The sequence below is a fragment of the Malurus melanocephalus genome, unplaced genomic scaffold, assembly GCF_030028575.1.
Source record: "Malurus melanocephalus ecotype Western Australia unplaced genomic scaffold, MMel_1.1 scaffold_250, whole genome shotgun sequence".
Classification (NCBI taxonomy): domain Eukaryota; kingdom Metazoa; phylum Chordata; class Aves; order Passeriformes; family Maluridae; genus Malurus; species Malurus melanocephalus.
In genome coordinates, this window is record NW_026623482.1 from 375805 (window position 1) to 394123 (window position 18319).

Genomic DNA, 18319 nt, shown 5'->3' on the forward strand with positions numbered 1-18319 from the left:
TTGTAGGAGAGCAAGTGCTCATGAAAAGGCAGAACTTAAATAGAAAAAATACCGTAGCAGTTCAGGTGAATAGGACACCTAGTCCTAGTTGATCAACTAGAATAGTTGATCCATTATAATGAAATGGAATTAATCTGAACAGCTGTATAGTGATGGCCAAGGAGAGAACTATCATGTCAGCCTTAGGTGCCACTGTCATAAGATTATAAACCTGAGAAGGAAGGATGGAGTGAACTCCATTCTAGATATTATTTTAGGGTTAGATTGTCATTAAACTGTCAAATTGTGGTTGGTTCCTGAATTTGAATATTAAAATGTRTATCTTCCTATAATTGTATGTAGGRTCAAAATAAATGTCCAGGTTTGTAAATATAAGGAACTTCCAGGRTACTGTGTCTCAGAAAAGAGCATGACCTGCAGAAGGGAACTGGTGTCTGTTGTCAGCCATCTTTTGTGTATGCTTCCTGGGAAAATGCTTTAAAGTTTCTTTTTTCACAGCTTATCAAGATTTACCAAAGTTAGCGTTAGCTGTTTCAGAGAGGAGCAATATCTCTTCAGTGTCTTGGAGGTTGATGGTGGGTTTTTATTTGGTTTTTTTTCTTTTTTTTCTTTTTTTTTTTTTTTTTTTTTTAACTCAGCAGAGTTTATGTATGTTTTAATATGTAAAAATTGCAGTATTCCTGATTTTTTTTATGGGTACTCTATACTCTTCAGCCCTCTCAAGGGAATATATATGGGCTTTTTTTCATGACATTTGCATCATTTTAGTAATAGATTTTTGTGTGTTTGTTTGGTTTGGTTTTCTTTAATTCCTGAGGCGCATAGGAAGATCCATCTGAATACCCAGATAAAGTTTTTTTTTTTTAATTGTGAGGGTTGCTGAGACTGGCACAGCTCACCCAGGGAATGTGTGGAGTCTCCATCCTTGGAGATACTCAAAGGTCTGGACATGGCCCTGGACAATCCAGCTCTGGTCCAGGTGACCTCCTTTTGTGATTAAGTCTATTTTTTTTTCCCTAATTCAAACCAGGCCCTAAAATGTCAGCAAATTCTTACAGGGATTTTTATTCCTACAGCACATCCCTATCTTTGCTTCTGTTTTGTTTATTTGTTATTTTAGGCACCAGTAGTTATCTAAGGGCATTAAAAAGGAGCTTAGCAACATTTGTATTTGTAATAGCAGTGGATGACATCAAGCCACTGTCCACYAGTGCTTGTTTTTGGATTATTATCTGTCATTAAAACTCAGGGCTCTGCAGGTCTCATTTCAGATATAATTCTAATGAGGATATTGAATGACTGGTGTGACAATAATGTAAATCAGTGCTGGTGCTTTCCACTTTAACTGAAAACTGAGAGCAAAAGAGAGCTTTGAAAGAAGGTTTCCTTGGCATATGAGTGAAGGCTGAGTTTTTTATTAACAATTCAAACTCCTGTAATAAGAAGTAGGAAAGCTTATTAGCTATGTTTTTAGATTAAACAAAACCTTTAGGTTGTAATGTTCTTTCTTTAACAGAATTTGTGGGATGAAGAATTTAAATGAAAATTTCAGAAGTTGAAGATTGATTGAGTTAAAGTATGTAGCACGAAATCAATCCTGTCAAATTGTAGGGAAATAAGTGAGACATTTATAAACATTGTTAATGTTTTAGAAATCTAGTTTTGTGCAAATGTATTTTGAATTCCTTACAAATGAGATAACAGTAGGTCTAAATGACAAATTAAAGATTTAAAAAATAATCAGCATGCCTCTCTTGTAGTAATGGATTTATGGAGGTAGCATGCTTAAGTTGCATTTGTAATTAAGGTTTTTTCATCATTAGAATAGAAATGTATTCCTGTTGAGCTGTATCTTTTTATGTGAATTATGTGGATTGAATGAGTGGCAAAACTCCACTACTTTAATCTGTTATGGGGCTAAAAGTCAGTATTTGGATTGGATTCCTAGAGGGTCATGCTGAAAGGTTAAATACATTTGTCTGTTTTCTTAGTCTTCAAATTTCCATATTCTTTACAAGTAACAAACAAATCCATGTCCTGTGGGATTGTACAATGACAGCTTAGCAACTTGGCTTCATTAGTAATGAAGCCATACTGCTGTTCATTTCCAAATTCTAAATACTGARATGGGTGAGCTGTACGTGGAGTGCTTAACAACAGACTAATGCATTAAAGAAACTTCTGAAACTGTGATTTCTTTGCATAAGTTTGTAGTCCTGAAAAATTTAACTGTATGAGTTGACAAGCCACTAACTTCATTCTGTTTTTAAAAGCAGTAAAAGTGTTGTGGGTCATGAGAGAGACTCCAAATGGTATTAAAAATGCTCTAGACTACAATTTTAGGTRTTGACCAAGTGACCATTAGCTGCTGAAATCCTAAAGGCTGATAATAAGGTGGTCCTTTTCTGGGATTTGCTTTTGCATGAAGCTCAGCTTTTCTTAATTGAAGTACTCCCAAAACTGTGTCATGGAAACGTTTCTGTTTCTGCAGGAGCTCTGTGACATCAAATGTAGCTCCATCCTTAGCTCTTGAAGTGATTATGGTATTTATGGTATGGTGAATGTCTGTGGATAGGCAATAGCTTCCATTGACAGGGGCCCTTTTTTCCCTTTGTATCCTTACAGGAAAAATCCAGAAGGTGAAGTTTCCTCAGCCCACCCTACAGTTCCTATTCCTGATTCAGAGTCACAAGCCCTATTTAACAAGCAATTTAGCATTGTTAACTAATAATTTTCTTTTGTAGTTGGTTTAAAAAGAGTTAAAAAGCCTAAATGAGCCTTTAAAAAAGTTATTTCTACATTATACATCTTACAATTGTTTGGTAGGCCAGTAGATTTTATTTCTGACATGCATTGTAAATTACTTTGTTCTAGGGGAGTCTTTCATATCCTGAGGAGCTCTGTCTTGGGCTTGAATTGGTTGTTGGTTTTTTTGTCAGACATATGTAGGGAATTCAGGGAGCTCATTTTTAAGAGTTCTTCTGTAAAGATTGTGTCTGACAGACTGTAGGAGCTCTTTCCATSTGTATCCAATCCAGCTTTGTCAAGTGCTGTAAAGAGTTCACACTGAACAAATCAGAAATAGGACTGAGAGAAGTCCATAACCACTTGTAAAATAACCWGCAAGTAGCATATTGTGAAAACATACAATTATTTTCCATTATTGTTCTGAGGGTAAACAAAAAATTAAAATGGAGCTGGGTTTTTTTTCTAAATACAGTTGTGAACTCTCTAAACATTCATATACATTTGATCTCTCAACTTTTGCATTTGAATAGCTTGGGTGGAACCTCAAACATCCCAGTGTTGTTGGGAAACTGAGTGTGCAGGGACTTCTTCTTTAGAGAGGCTCACAGTCTGACAGATCAGAAGCAGATTATTTTGGCACCTTTCAGAATGTCCTTTTCTTCAGAGTRGAGAGATGACCTGGAATGTGCACGAGTTTTGAGTGTGACATTGTCCTGGAGTGCTCCATGTTCACATGGACATGTTGAAAATTATTGGTTACACACTCCTTGTTGCTCCCAGCCTGTCCCACCCTTTTCTTGCCATCCTTGCCCATCCTGGGAAGCCTCTGGCACAGATAATTTTGCCCCATTTAGGCAAATTCCTTGTCCAGGCAATTCTTGGTGCTGACACCAGCTGCCTCCATGGAGGATGAATAAGTATTGTTTAACTTTATGAAAACACCTTTCGTGTTGTCTAAATAKATCTAATTGAATGAAACAAAATTATATGCTTTATGGAAATCCTGCATGACATTTAAGAAATTAGRTAAGAGAACTTTCTTTGGAGGCTAATTAGAGGCTAAAATCCTTTTCTGCATTTGAATAAATGTTGCTTTGATAGACAATCACTTAGTCATAATGAAAGAACAGTTYAGTTTTAAAGCAGTTCAAACCACTTATAAAGTTTTTTTGATGGACACAACATCCACACAATCTGTTCATTACCAAGACTAGCATGTCCTCTCATCTCCTATAAAATGTCARGATCATTTTCAGTGGATATTTCCTGTATCTAGTCAGAGATTGCCTTGTTCTGTTCAGTGTAGCTATTGCAAAATGCTTCAACAAGAAGGCTGATGGTTCAGTAGAAGACCTTTTTCTTTTAAGAATACTCATCAGGTAGCAAGTWTGTTCTGCATCTGTTTTTCTCTTTAGCTCTTGCTTTTCTTCTCCCAGACTTTACTCTTTTCCAAGCACACAAGTTGTGGTTATTACTTTGAAGATGTTGACCTGGAGAACCTTAGAAAATTTTAAGTCCTTTTAGAAAACAAACTTAATGTTGACCTGGAGAACCTTAGAAAATTTTTAAGTCCTTTTAGAAAATTTCTGCTTTTAGAAAACAAACAAAACAACAAAGCAGGGAGGAAGATTTGATTCTCAGGGAGTTTTTCATCATCTTGGATAGTGCACTGAGTTCATCTATTGCTTAAAAAGTGTTTTGGTTTTTGGAGTATGAATTTTATTTCTTTTTTAGGTTTACAGACATACTTGATGTTTTTGAAGAACTGTCTTCTCTACTGATTCTGGGACATACTCCCTGATTTTTCCAGGGCTTCTGGTTACATGGCTATAAGAGTAACTTTTCTTGGAGATGGGACAGTACTTAATTTCTGTCACTTGAAGTTTTAGTGACATGGTTATATATTTGAAAAATAACTTTTGACACTGTAATTTTAAACTGGATGTGGAGGATGGCATAATTATTTTTCCCTACTCTGGAACAGGTTTTGCTGTTACTCAGAGGAAAATTTCTGTGCTCTGGTTTAAACCTTGGCTGGGTCCTAACTTGTCTGACTAAACAGAAACCTTGGTTTACAAGTAATTAATTYCAATTATTTACTGTTCTTGTCATTTTATTTTTTTCAGTGAAAGACTGATTATCTTTTGCTGCATGTGTTAAACCTGTTCAGTTTGGGAAACAAAACAAAATGAAGCTTTCCTGTCTAAATGTTTGTTCATTCCACTGAAACAAATGCTGTTGTTTTCTCTAAGGAGAATATACTTGTCTGTATACATTTAAATATTGAAAGACTTAACACATGTTTTGATTTTATTAGGAAAGAATAGATGATGCTTGTCATATTCTTGCTTAATTAAAAGTGGTTTTAGTTGTGGTTTGTGACACAGAGTTTGGTACAATTGCAGTTGTCTTATTAGGCAAAGATACCTTTGTGTCCTGTAGTTATGTATAAGCATAGATTTATTTAATGCTTTGGAATTAAAAAAAGTTAATGAGTCAAAATTTGTTGGAGTACAACATTCTTCAAGGGGTTTTAGATGCTGTGAATCTTGTTTTTTCGTGAATGAAACTGGAATCCCTGCTCCTTCATTAGTTTTAGGTGTTGGGTTTTGAACAAATTAGAAAAAAAAATAACTCCATGTGTGGGCTGTGAGCCCTGGTGCTTCTCTAGGAACTGTCCCTGGGTTTGGTTTCTCTGGAGGCTCAGGAGATGCCCAGGCTGTGCCGATATTTTTCACAGCTAGTTATCACATGGACATTGTATTCCTGCTGCTTCTGGGAACACAGAGCACTTCTGGGAAGTGGGGTCAGAGCCAGGTCAGTCATCTTCCATGCACTCAAGTGTTCAACTTCATTGTTGAGCACTCTGTTTCTCTCTTTCCAAGATGGTAAAATCATTTTCAAGACAGAAGTTTTTGTGTGGAGGATTTTTTGTTTTGTTTGGGTTTTTGTTTGTGGTTTGKTTTGTTTTGTTTCATTTGGTTTGGGTTTTTTTACTCTTGTTCAGTGCCTTTAAGAGTGTTTCATTGTTCATTCTTTCATCCTAATACCAAAATAACCCTTATCAAAATATGCAAAATTTGCTCTAGTATAGCATGGWTTGGAATAGACTTTGTAGGAAACACAATAATTTTTCAACCTAATAAGAAATTAGTTCCCCTTCTCCCATTCTCTTTAGGAAAGCTCACCACCAATATTTGAAATAAAAGTACTGTAGAATTTTAAGCATATAATTGTTTCTCKCACCAAGGGAGCATTGTCTTCAAATTGTGCTTCACATCATCATCTGTGTTTTACTGTCATCTTCACAATCCTTGTAAGAATGTAGCAAAGGTACACATGACTTTTTTTTTGTGTTCAGCACATTTCTGTTGCTGCCTTTTTTGTGTGTTTTCTGTTGTTTGGGAGGCAAAAGATTCTACATWGGGTTGGCATGCAAACAGATGTCACTGGATCTTTGTGTACAATGCTCCAGCCCTTGGAACCACTTTAGTTTTGGTGCTCCATGCAATACTGGTGTTTTATACAAAAGGTATGAAAGTTGTTTTACTGTCTGTCAGCTTTGCTGGCTGCAGTATGAACAGTTATTTTCAGCATTTCTGAAGAAAAAACCAAACTGAAACAACAGAAGGGAAAAACCTTGACAATGTGGGGTTTATTTCTGATGCTGTTAATGTTTCATAAGGGTGTACATTTTGGAGAAATGTAACTTTGACTGTATTGTCTGARTACAGCAAATACTCAGCAAAAGCTCTTTGAAACAAACTTATTTATTAACTACTTGAATCTGATCATTCAAACTTTTCTAAATCAAGTCCATTGTCTGATAAAAAGACTAAATTGTGATTCTTTGTGGCAAATGAGGCCTCCATCTTTCTTTCACTTATGCTTAGGGCATATGTGCCCAGCARTAGAAACCTTTTTTGAAAATCCTTCTTAATAAATTCTTTTTACAGCATCCTATGGCTGTGGTTTGTCAGTGATAAAGGCTACTTAAGACAAAATCCTGGCAAAGCCAATGAATAGGTCGCAAAAATACAGAGGTTCAGAAATACTTTTTGGGTAGATTAGTGAGTGGTGTTACTGGAATGCAATTTTTCCAGCCCATTTATTCCTCTGGGAATGGGAAAGARTAGCTAATATGAATTACTAAAGCAGGTGGCAGAATTATTTTCTTACTATATAATTGCAGAAGTAAACAAATGAGGTGGAAAAATATATCAAGTCTACTCTTGATAACTACAGACAGTTTTCAAAAATACAGTTTTTGCCAGGGTCTYAAGGATGCTTATTTTTCYCCTTGTGCAGAGTGAATGCACAAGGAGTGAGTTGTTTTTTTCTTTTTCTTTTCTGTGTATGCCTCTGTGGTACAATGTTTTTGTARTGATGGTGCTCATTCTTTCCAGGCTGCTCTTAAGTCTTCTTTTCTATTCTTTCACATCTGTGRCCACAGGAAATGTGTGTTTCCAGGAGAAATCTTTGCATCAGCATATTAGTTTTGTATCCTGTCTAATTGGTTTTTAACTCTGGTATCTTAGCTTGTTTCCACAGAAGCATCCTCTCATCAGAAGGTACTCTTTAGAGGTTTTTAAATAAGGAATCTTTAAAAATACTTGATGTAATAAATAATAGTAAAGCTGTTTTTTATATTTATTTATTTTTAATCATTCCCTGTCTTAAATCACAACTGCATTTAATTAAGTAATTAATGAGTTGGGGTAGGATTAGGACAGGGGAATTTGGAGTTTGATGAGTGCTTGTCTGCATTTGCCATTTTTCAGTTTATATTGACTTGCAGTTCATGGGTGAGAGAACGTGTGTTGCTAGCCTTGCTTTTACAAGAAAAAAAGTTAAAAAGAATTTCACAGATGTTCACTATGCTGAGAAGTTCACAGGTTTTTAGAAGTATATGTTTGCTGGGGGGAGGGKGCATGGCTGTACAGATGGGTTGCCAGGCAATTAATTCTTCCTTTTTGGATTGCCTGCAGTAGGAGACAATCCAGCCCTCATGAGCAGTGCAGTATTATTTGCAAAAGGAAACTACCCAATACCATTTTTCCTATTCTCTTCCTTCTTTCTTCTGTCTTCCCACCTCCCTTCCCTTCTGAGAAACTGCTCAGGATTGATATGATAGCAGAGCTGTCATTCTCTTTAACAAAAAAAAAAAAAAAACCAAAAAACTAAGCAAACAAAAAAAAAAAAAAAAAAAGTCACTTTTATTCTAGGTATTTTAATAGAGTCCCATTAAGGATGTATTGCTGACTGAAATATTGGCATGAAGGGCTCTCACTGAGCTGAGCCCAGGAATTAAGAAGTCAGGAAATGGGCTGCTGCATTGCTAAAGAACCTTGTGTGACACAGTATCTCCTGATTGGGGGGATCATTACTGCTATTATGACTCGACTTGCGTAGGAATTTTAAATTTCATCTGAATGTCAGTAATAACCCTCTTAGCAAATTATCCTGAATAAAATCACGAAGGCATTTTATATAATAGGTGTTGAATTACTGGATAGATTTGCTAATTAAATACTCTTTGTTCTGCTGCAGTTGACATTACAGGGTAAGATCTTGAACAATTATTCTCAACAGCTGTACTTTGTTAAGGGAAAAATTAACTACAAAGTTTATTTTTTTTTTCTACACTTGAAATTGGCAGATTTTTGAAATGTGCTTGAAAAAAATTCCATCATCCAATTGGTAATGAGAGGATAAATATGCAGGTGTTGCTGTRAAATCAGATAACTACTGACTGCCTTATTAATGAATTTAGCAATACTTTATAACCTTCTGTTTTGGAGCTGTTGGCACTTACAAGTGATCTCCTGTCAGAATGGGTGGCACTARCATATGCCAGTCACTTGATGAAGCCAAATAGTCTGTGACCCTCTTGTTGTGATTACCTACACCCACTGCTGTCCTCAGGGACAATTGAATGGTTTTTGAGGAATGGTTTTTGCACAGCCAGATGATTTTTTTAGTAGGGGTATTCCTTAATTTTTTTTTAAAAAATGTTTTCTTTCTCATTATTAATAGATAGAATTATTTCAGAGAGTGAAGTCAGAGAGTGAAGTAGAAGATGCCAGAGATTATCAAAGGAAAAATGATAGTCCTTCCTTTCTTTTCAGTGTAAACTCCTCATTTCTGTCCAATTGTTSAATTTGGTTTTGGGAACTCCTGTTTGCTTTTGCAATACTAAGGGAGAGGTATAACTTTTCTCTGTAGGAGTTAGCTAATAAGTGAGAGGAAGGGTTGTGGGGTGGTGAATTTGTTGGAATTTTGACTACTTTATATGAAACTTGATATCATGTACAGTGATAAGTCTTTAGAATAATTTCAAAACTCCATAGAAAGGCRGTGGAGTCAAATGCCTGAATCACTCATGAGGAGGTGAATAGGAGTGGAATACCTTTTTTAAGTTTCCAATTAAAATGGAATTGTGTGCTTGATTCCAGTGCTAGGTACAGCCTAGCAGGAATCTGCAGTTCAGGCTCACCATTTTCCTGTTCTATAAAGAAGACTGAGAACAGCTGAGCTTTCTGCAGTTTTGAGCTTCAGGTATCACATTGTTTGAGTGATAATTTGCAGCATCAATGGATGGTCCTTAAATGAACTGGAAGTTTTGAACTTGACCCAGAGAGTGTAAATCCATGGATATCCATATGTGCTTGGGGAATAACCCTGGACTAAATAACAAATACAAATAAATAATAATAACAAATAATAAAATAATAACAAAGGACTTTTGTTGTGAGTCAGCTGTGTCAAAGTTACATCATAGTTCAGAACCTGTCCTTAAGTGCTTTAAGTGCATTATTGAAAACAAACTGAAAAAACATCCTGCTTTACCTGTGGTTGCATGAACGTTCTGGAATACTAAAGAAATTGCCATTTGTGTTTTGGGAATGTCAGTGTTGTCATCCTGCTTGTGTACAGTTGTGTAGAGGAGGAGATTTCACCTTTGTTTCAGGATTCTTTGCTATGATAGCTASAGTCAGCATCACAATAGTTGAGACTCTTGGCTTCATTATAGACTCCTTGGCCTTATAAAAATAATGAGATTTCCCTGAAGATGATCTTACTCCCATTAAGCATGGACAGCTCTTGCTTGTTCATCCCTTTTCTTTCCTCATCCCTGCTGGTATCTACTGCTCAGCTCCCTGTTGCAGGCTTCTTGACTGCAAGTCTTAATTCTACCTCTTGGTGAATATGGCCAATTTATTACAATTTAAGATGTGAAAAATAGTAAAAATTGAGACTAGGTTACTGAATTTGATATAAGCTTTTGAAATAGTGTGTTGCCTGACTGTGTTTAGAGTTCCAGATTGTTTGGAGTCACCTAACAGACTCTGATCTATCATTGCAGTAGCATGTGGTTCATATTAATCCTCAAGAAAATTTAAAGTATAAGTATGTATAAMTATCAGGATTAGCTGAAGAAAAACTGATGTTTATGCTGAGTGCCAATGGATARGACTGAATCCAGGGAAGTGGAATCTTGAGCAGGATTTTGATAAGGAGAAAATGGAGAGTACAATGGAACTGTGGCCAAGTGACTGAAGGAACGGAGCAGATTTTGGTTCTCAGGCAGCTGTACAGAATTCAGCAAGCTCTTCTTGCTGCTGCAACTACACATTTTTTTCATTAAGCTCCTTTGATTGTCCCTTTTCTGTGGTTTCAGGTGATGTGCTGATAACTGTCAGAGATGGATGCAGGAGCCTGCTCACATGAGGTCTCTATAGCTATTTCTCAGGTTCAGAGAAATAGCATTATATATATTATAGCATTATATAATATTCAGAGCATTTGGGGAGTTTGGGATGTACTCTTGGCTGAGAAATGATCCTGGCTAAATACAGATTGTCCCATTGATTCAACATCTGTATCCTGTCTTTATCCCAGCTCCTTGTCCCAGTTCTGGTTTCCAGAAGTTTGCTTTTTGATGGCCCATTTTGAGATTGTTAATCAACCTTTTGACTAAGTGTTGTTAAGTGAGCTCCATCCAGGCTGGACTGAATAAGAGAGGATGTTTTGTGGAGAAAATTCAATGGCATCAAGAGATAAGATGAAGGATATGAAGGCAACAACTGACCTAAATTACTGAAAGAGACTTAATTCTGSCACTTGCTGATTAGGTTGTATTTAAGCCATTTGATTCAGTGTTCTTTTTTCCCTAAGGTAGAATGTGTGCATGCACATGCAATTTTGAGATTTGTTTTAATCTTGTTTTAGGGGAGTTAATAATAGCATTAATACAAGGTCARACGAGAATTTACTCATGTAATAGGAGTATTGAGGTGACTGTGTGTTGCCAGGAGAGAGGTGGTTTGCTTTGTTTTGAAAGGTGAGAGCATTTGGAGTTAGCAACCTAATGGATATGTTTGCATGTGTTAGCCTGTAATTATATCATACGCTAATCTTTGATTATTTTTTTTTTCAGATTTTGATGCATACCAAGGAGATGGTGCAGAAGGTAATGCTGAGCATTTTCATTAAACAACAACACTTAAAGAGCACACCTGGTGAAATTTTTTTATTCTAGGAGAACTGTAACCCAAACAGACTTGAAATCACTTCTTAGGATGCCTGGTTTACAAATGTAATCCTTCCTGATGGATTATAGCTTTTTTCTTTTCCTACCACAGATATGATCTGGACCCTGCTTGAAGCCTATGTGGGACTGTTTCAAGCAAATTAGCAACAGTGCTAATTAGAGTTTACTCATAGACCTGTTACACCATGTGTTCTAGTGGTTTATTATGGTTTATTTTTTGGCATCCTTTAAGCTCTGTCACGGGGTGTTTTTTTGACTGTGGAGTTTAACATGGACATAGCCATGTTGCAGTTTTTACAGCTGCACTTATTTTCYACCACTGAAAATGTCAGGTTTTCTTTTTTTTTTTTCTCCAAATTAATACTATGCAAATAGATGCATCTGCCAATTTTTTTTTTGTTGTGACATTTACTGGTGTCGGCGATTTTTTCTTTTCACCCTTTTTCTTGCTCTGCCTTTCATATGCACCTCAGGCTTTTTTATGTTCTTAGTTTGTCTAGAATTATCCTAGAGTATTTTGGAAGTCTGGCTGGTGTTGGAGTACAGTCTTTCCAAGTAGGACATTTAAATTGTAGCAAGAATCAGGAGCAATGTGAAGGGCAGAGCATCAGTCAAGGAGAAGGGGTTCAGTAAATGTTTGTGTTCATCTCTGGGTTTAATTGTTCACTCGTTCACTCTGGGAAGATAAAACTTGTGGGTCACAGTAGCTTGATCCTTACCCAAAAGGAGTGTTCCCTGGAAGATCTGCTGCCCAGGGGAGGACAAACACAGCTGGTTAAATTACAGCAGAAGTTAAAAATGGGAGTGGAAAGATCAAAATATGAATCCTTCTGCATAATCTGAAAAAGTGTAAGAAGAGCAGCCTAATCTGGACAGTGCTATGGTGTTCTCAGTTACTATCATCCACTAGCCAATGCTTTCATTAGATTTGTTTGAAATAGAGAATCTAGGTATTTTTCCTCTTTTGTTTTTTTTTTTCCCCAGTAGTATTGTGATGGTTGCAAATAGGATGGGATACTTGACTGTGGTATTACCTTTAAACACTTTGAATAAATGCCTTGTCTGAATTTGTCCAGGAGCCTTTGAGTGGAAATGATCTTTTTGTGGTCTTAGCAGTCCAGAGTTATTTCTGAGCAGAGTTTCTGCTGTTTCTCAAGATCAGACTTGTTCACTGACTCATTTTTCTAATATTCATTTGGTAAATTTTAACTATTTATATTATGTACACAACTGGACAATTTTTTTAATGTATCAGTGGCTTAGGTTTATTTATTCTCTTTAAATTCAAATATGTTTTAGTGAAATATACAGACTTATCAGTAAAAAATTATTTTGTATTTTCCTGATTTTTAGTGTTTAAGGGATAGCAGATAAATTATATTTTTYAACCTTAACATTATGCAGGATTTGTAGAATATGGAGTGGTTCTCTTTTTTTTCAAAGCTTTTTGTTTTTGTTTAGATGAACCTTGAAGTGATTTATGGAGACACAGATTCCATTATGATAAACACTAATAGCACCAATTTGGAGGAGGTTTTTAAGCTGGGGAATAAGGTAAGGAATTTTTTTTTTAAAGCTTTCCTACGTAGGTCTGTGTTGTTACTCTGAGTGCAGCAGATGGTATTCCCTGGCATAAGAAGAGAATWTGCCATGAGAAAGAGCTTCACAATGTGTGGAATCTGTGAAGTAGTAAGATCTCTGAGTGTTCTCTTTCAKTTGTAGCTATTCTGTGCATTTTTAAAAGTGATTAAATGAAATTGAACATTTCAAGATCTTTTACCAATCCTAAAGTAGCAGGAGTTTATCTCAAGATTTGAAACCTGTAAAAGTGAATGATATCTGTAAACCACAATCAAACCTAGCATCAAAATTGCAGAAGTTGTGGCTTTCARTATTCTTTCTGTGGCAGAAAAAAGTGATTAATATCTGCCTCATTTCACATRTTTCTTGTTTGTTTGTTTGTTRTTCCTCAARAAAGTGACAGTTGCTTTTCTTGTAAGCACTTCTGTCATTTACATTTCCCTTGTTTTGAGTAATTCCTATTAAAAAAATCAGGATAAAGAATTGTCTGTTTTGATGAAGAACACTYTTAAGAAATGTCACTGCTCCACTGCATAATAATTTCTTTCCCARAGTTTCATGTTCAGAGGAGAGGAATGTTTACATTGTTTTCACTATACTTTTTCTTTAATGTATGGAAAGCACACAGGTTTAATACAATTACAGCAAGAGCAGTTAGAGTGAACCCCTGTTCTGATGTGAATTGTGAATTTATGGGCTGTCTTCAGCAATGAAGCATTCCTCCAAGAGATAATTTTGTTTTTTTTTCTTGGAGAAAATTGTCTCATGTGCTTTCTGAATTTYCCCATCTAATGTGTGTGTTCTCTCCCACCCTTAATCCTCCATTGTTTATATCAATGCCCTTTTTAGTCATTACTCAGCAGAATTTATTTCTCATTTTCTGTGCATCCTTGTGAATCAGATTTGCCAGTACATTCAGTACTGACTGCACTGTTGCTGGTTTTTGAGCACTTGATTAGTATGAAAAATTTAAAATACTTCAAAAAATCATGGAAAAACATTCAKAGGAATTGTTTAAATGTTTTAACAAAGAAAATATGAACCTCTTAGCAAAATGGTTTTTCCTCATTATGTCCTTCAAAACTTAGAAATATACAGGRCATATCAAAGTAATGGTAATTCTTGCAATAAGAAAAATAAAGATCTAAGTGAGAAAAATTAAGTATACACTTAAATGGAAAGCTTTTAAGGAAGGTTTTGGTTAAAATGGTAATCTGGATTAAAAGGTAGATAGAAAATCAGTGAAATTTTATGCTGAAGGTACTGTTCTTAGTGTGGRTATCTGTTAGAGGGCAAAAGGACTTGAATCCATATCAAACTTCAGTGAGACATGAGAAAAGTGTAGTTCATTGATGGTGTAAGGATAGTTCATGGTTGGTGGTTGGTTTTAAGTGAGTATGGAGATTCTGAAAATTAAGTTGATACTGAAAGTAAGTTGTAGGGGGAAGAAACTAAAGAGTAGAACATGAGGATGGAACAGGACATCTGGCATATGCAGATGGTCTGTTGAAGAACATAAAGTAAAAACATATGAAGAAAAAAAAACCAACAAGCAAGTGGGAAACTTAACCAAGCCAGTAGATGAGTGAATGAATGTGCACTGGAACCAAAGTTTGGTGTTGRAGGTTCATGCTGCTTTGAGCTGTTGTGGTTCTGTCCCCTTAGAACAGAGGTAAGAGATACTTGGTACTATATCAAGACAACATTTCAAGTGCTATTTGAAAATTTTTTATATGGATAAAACATAGCTTATGTGTAGAAAAACAACCCCTTTTCCTCTCAAGGAAATCAGGCTGTAGAAAAGGTAGGTGTGTTGCAGGAAGGGTAAAAGAAACCCTTCCATGCTTATGCATRTTTTTCCTGAACATGCACACATGGAGCTCTGTTCTGCTGTCCATAGTTCTCCTCTCCCTGGTTTAGGGTGAGAGTGGGAAGAAAKAAAGGTGGTTTTGCAGGATAGCTTTTCTGTAAGGCTATTTGMATTTTCTAAGTGACCATCTCTTATCTTTACCTGGGAATTATGTCCCTGCTGTGAAATCCCTTRTTTGCTTAATTTCTGTGAAAGGTTAGATGGAGTAGCTGTCCCAGTAAAATGAGCTGGAGTCAGTTATCTCCAAGGAGTCAGTTATCTTCAATCCCATATTTTTTTGCCTAGCTTAATTTTGTTAAGGAATTAGATATACCAAGCTGTAAAGTCAATGGGTGAACCTTAATTTTAGTAGTAGCACATGTTTACTGTGTACTTAATTTATGAAAGATATCTGACCAGTCTTTAAAATGTGCATGCAAACACACTGTGTATAATGTAACTMGTTTTAAAACTTAAGAAAATTATACTTAGAGATGGAAGTTAAATTTGTTCATAGTTAAGTTGTTGCATTTGGTGTTGCATTTGCAGATCAAAAGTGAAGTGAACAAGCTGTACAAATTGTTGGAAATAGACATTGATGGAATTTTTAAGTCCTTGCTATTGTTAAAGAAGAAGAAATACGCTGCTCTGACCGTGGAACCAACAGGAGATGGGAAATACGTGACTAAACAAGAACTGAAAGGGTTGGATATAGTCCGGAGAGACTGGTGTGATCTTGCAAAAGAGACTGGAAAGTAAGTTTCTTTGTGGCATTGTCTTYTTTGCTCTGTTTTAAGCAATACATGATTTTTAAATGTTAGATTCTGTGTGGCTGTTTCATGAAGAGCACAGATTGGTAACTAATATCAGTGTTAAAACTCAGCTGATTTTTGTAGGAGGTGGTAAATGTTACCTTCTGGCATTGCTAACAGGTAATACCTGTACAAGTCCAAATGTTTCCTAATTTCGCTCTCTGGTTTTGCATCTGCCATGGGAGCTGTGCTTTTGAGTTGCCACAGTGTTGTAAATGCCATTTAATAAACCAGAGCTGAAATCTTGTGAAGATGGTAGATGCTGTCAACATTTGAAGTCAAAGGTTCTGGATCAGATGTTTTTTTTTTTTTTTTTTCCAAAGATGGGTAAAGAAGCTGGTGRTCAGCACTTTTAGCATCCTCTATAAAAGCTGGAGGTGTTTGGGTGCAGCCTGAGGAGGTGATCTCTTTCCCCAGTACTGCTTCTCTTTTCTTTTGCAATGAGACTTCTTTGATACTTCATTATGATGGATACTGGATTGAATGTTTATTAATTGTCTTTGCACAGGGCATTTTAATACTTTAATTCAGTAGAARTAATACATTCAGCACCACAGAAAGAAAACTGGGAGTGGAGAGGTGGTCATCTGGGTGCTGACTCATATTGTATACTGCCTCTTGAAAACTTAACTTAAACAGCTTTTTGTGGTCCAAATGTATCCAAAATACTTTTTACATCTGTAAAAATACACCACACGCTTACTGTTCTTAAGACTTGCATTTTCTAAGAAAAGATGCATCATAATAGAAGCAAATTTTTCCAAGTTAGGAATGTATTAGTAATTAAAGCTATACAAATGTTGGAGAGTGTTCTTTAGTGACTAACTCTTCTGCAGCTGGCAGATCTTCCAACCACATTTTGCAGCAATAGGCAAGACTTTGTTTACTTGATATGTTCTCTTCTCCCCCATCTTAAGATACCTGCTATGRAAAAATAAATGGAAAAATAAGGGAGCAGAAGATAAAAAGTTGCACTCAACCATTCCAAATCACTATTTAGCATTAGAACTTTTTGCAATAATTTGCTTTTAGTAAAATAAGTAAATAAATAAAACACAACATGAAATACCCTATACCCTGGCAGATTTCTATAATTTTTTCAGACTTCATCCTCAGGCTCTTTAATTTCTAGTGATAATCTGGGGGAAGAGAGGATTGTGTCTTTTGTAATGGTTTTGCTTTGCTTGTGTCAAGCTTTTCTAATTTTTTGTACTGTTTTTGCAGCTATGTAATTGGTCAGATTCTTTCTGATCAGTCCCGAGACATAATTGTGGAAAATATTCAAAGGCGACTTATAGAAATTGGAGAAAATGTGATCAATGGTCAAATCCCAACAAATCAGTTTGAAATAAACAAGGTAAATGATCTCACAACTCTTTTCTGTCTCAGAAAAATCTTACTGAAAATATTGACTGCTGACAAAAATATTTTAATCCTTATGATACTGTGAAATAGTAGGAGTTTATTAGGTACTGAATAGCTCAGGAGATACTGCAAAGATCCTACAATATGAAGGGAAAAAACCTTAATGGAGCTGGGGGCTCCAAAATAACAACTTTGTGTCTTGTCCCATCCTGCTGTTCACCATGCTCATTCTRCACTTTGACAATGACATGATGCTTCCAGAAGGAATTTTCTCCTAAGTTATTTTTATATTTTAGGCTTGAAATGCATAAACTGAAGAATGCAATGGAAGAGAACCAAATGTTTTGTTTTCTAGAAAACCTTCATAAAAGCTTATTATTGTTAGTTTATTTCCCTAGAAAGCTCTGTAGAAAAAAAGCTAATAGTCATTTTGAGACCTCATTCAASACTTCCCTGTAATTAGAAGTAAAATACTCCACTTTATCTATAATAGTTTTAGCAACAGCATTGTGATTTTGGGGTTTTTTTTGTGAATCCTCAGTGATAAAACCTGTATTTTTAACTTCAGTCTCCCCTCTCCTGTTTGGGGGATGCTTCTAATAGAAGAGATTTCTCAAATGTCCATGCAAAGTCTCTTTTTTTTTTGCCAGCTGGGCATCTGTCTGCTCTTTTAAGTCTGTTACTCAGTTAAGAAATGTGTTCAGGTTGTCATAAGAGTGTAGAAAAATCACTGGATTTTATGGTTGACTTTAAAAAAAGAATGTTCTGATGCAAATATTCTAAGAGCACTTAGTGTCCCAGTAAAAGATATATATAGCAAAATTTTCACTTTAAATTCTTAAAGTTCCTTTGCTTTACTACTTTAGAAAAAAAATGTATTTAACTATTAAGTCAAATGTACAAGTTGTTTCTAGGAGCTGGGATRACAGTAAATATTTAAACATAGCCTTTTATTTTATTAAAAGGAAAAACCCATTGTGAAATCTTAGTAGTATGAGATACATAGAAATATTTAAATTTTATTGTATCTTCTTGCTACAGAGCTTGTTCAATACATTTAGCTACATGATATTCAGATTTATTGTATGAACTTAACTGGAGCAGGAGAAAGAGGGTAATCTCTGGCTCTATTTTTGTATTTTGAATAGAATTGTCGTCTTCAATTTAGTTTAATTTGAAAACAGTTGTACTATGATCATAATCGTTTTGAACTCTAATGCATTTTTCAGATGCTAATTGTAAAAACATCCTTTTATTTTATTAATAATAACATTTATAAAATTTGAAGGACAGGTACCTATGGCAGATAGGTTTGTTACATTTTTTACATCTTTTTTGTTTTGTGTTTCCGTTGTACCTGTGAATAGTAGAAGGATGCAGATATGCTATGTAATATTGTCTGAAGTAATA

The 18319-nt window shown here is 35.5% G+C and overlaps 1 protein-coding gene across 3 annotated transcripts in view; it reads left to right on the forward strand.

Annotated features, from left to right (window-relative positions):
- The window catches only part of POLA1 (DNA polymerase alpha 1, catalytic subunit), a 179345-nt gene that overhangs the window by 52723 nt on the left and 108303 nt on the right, over positions 1 to 18319 (forward strand). For all 3 annotated transcript variants that reach the window (XM_057375475.1, XM_057375476.1, XM_057375477.1), the window contains exons 27-30: positions 11189 to 11221; positions 12764 to 12856; positions 15282 to 15487; positions 16769 to 16901. In XM_057375475.1, coding sequence (XP_057231458.1) covers positions 11189 to 11221; positions 12764 to 12856; positions 15282 to 15487; positions 16769 to 16901 — 465 coding nt within the window. The remainder of the gene's footprint in view (positions 1 to 11188; positions 11222 to 12763; positions 12857 to 15281; positions 15488 to 16768; positions 16902 to 18319) is intronic.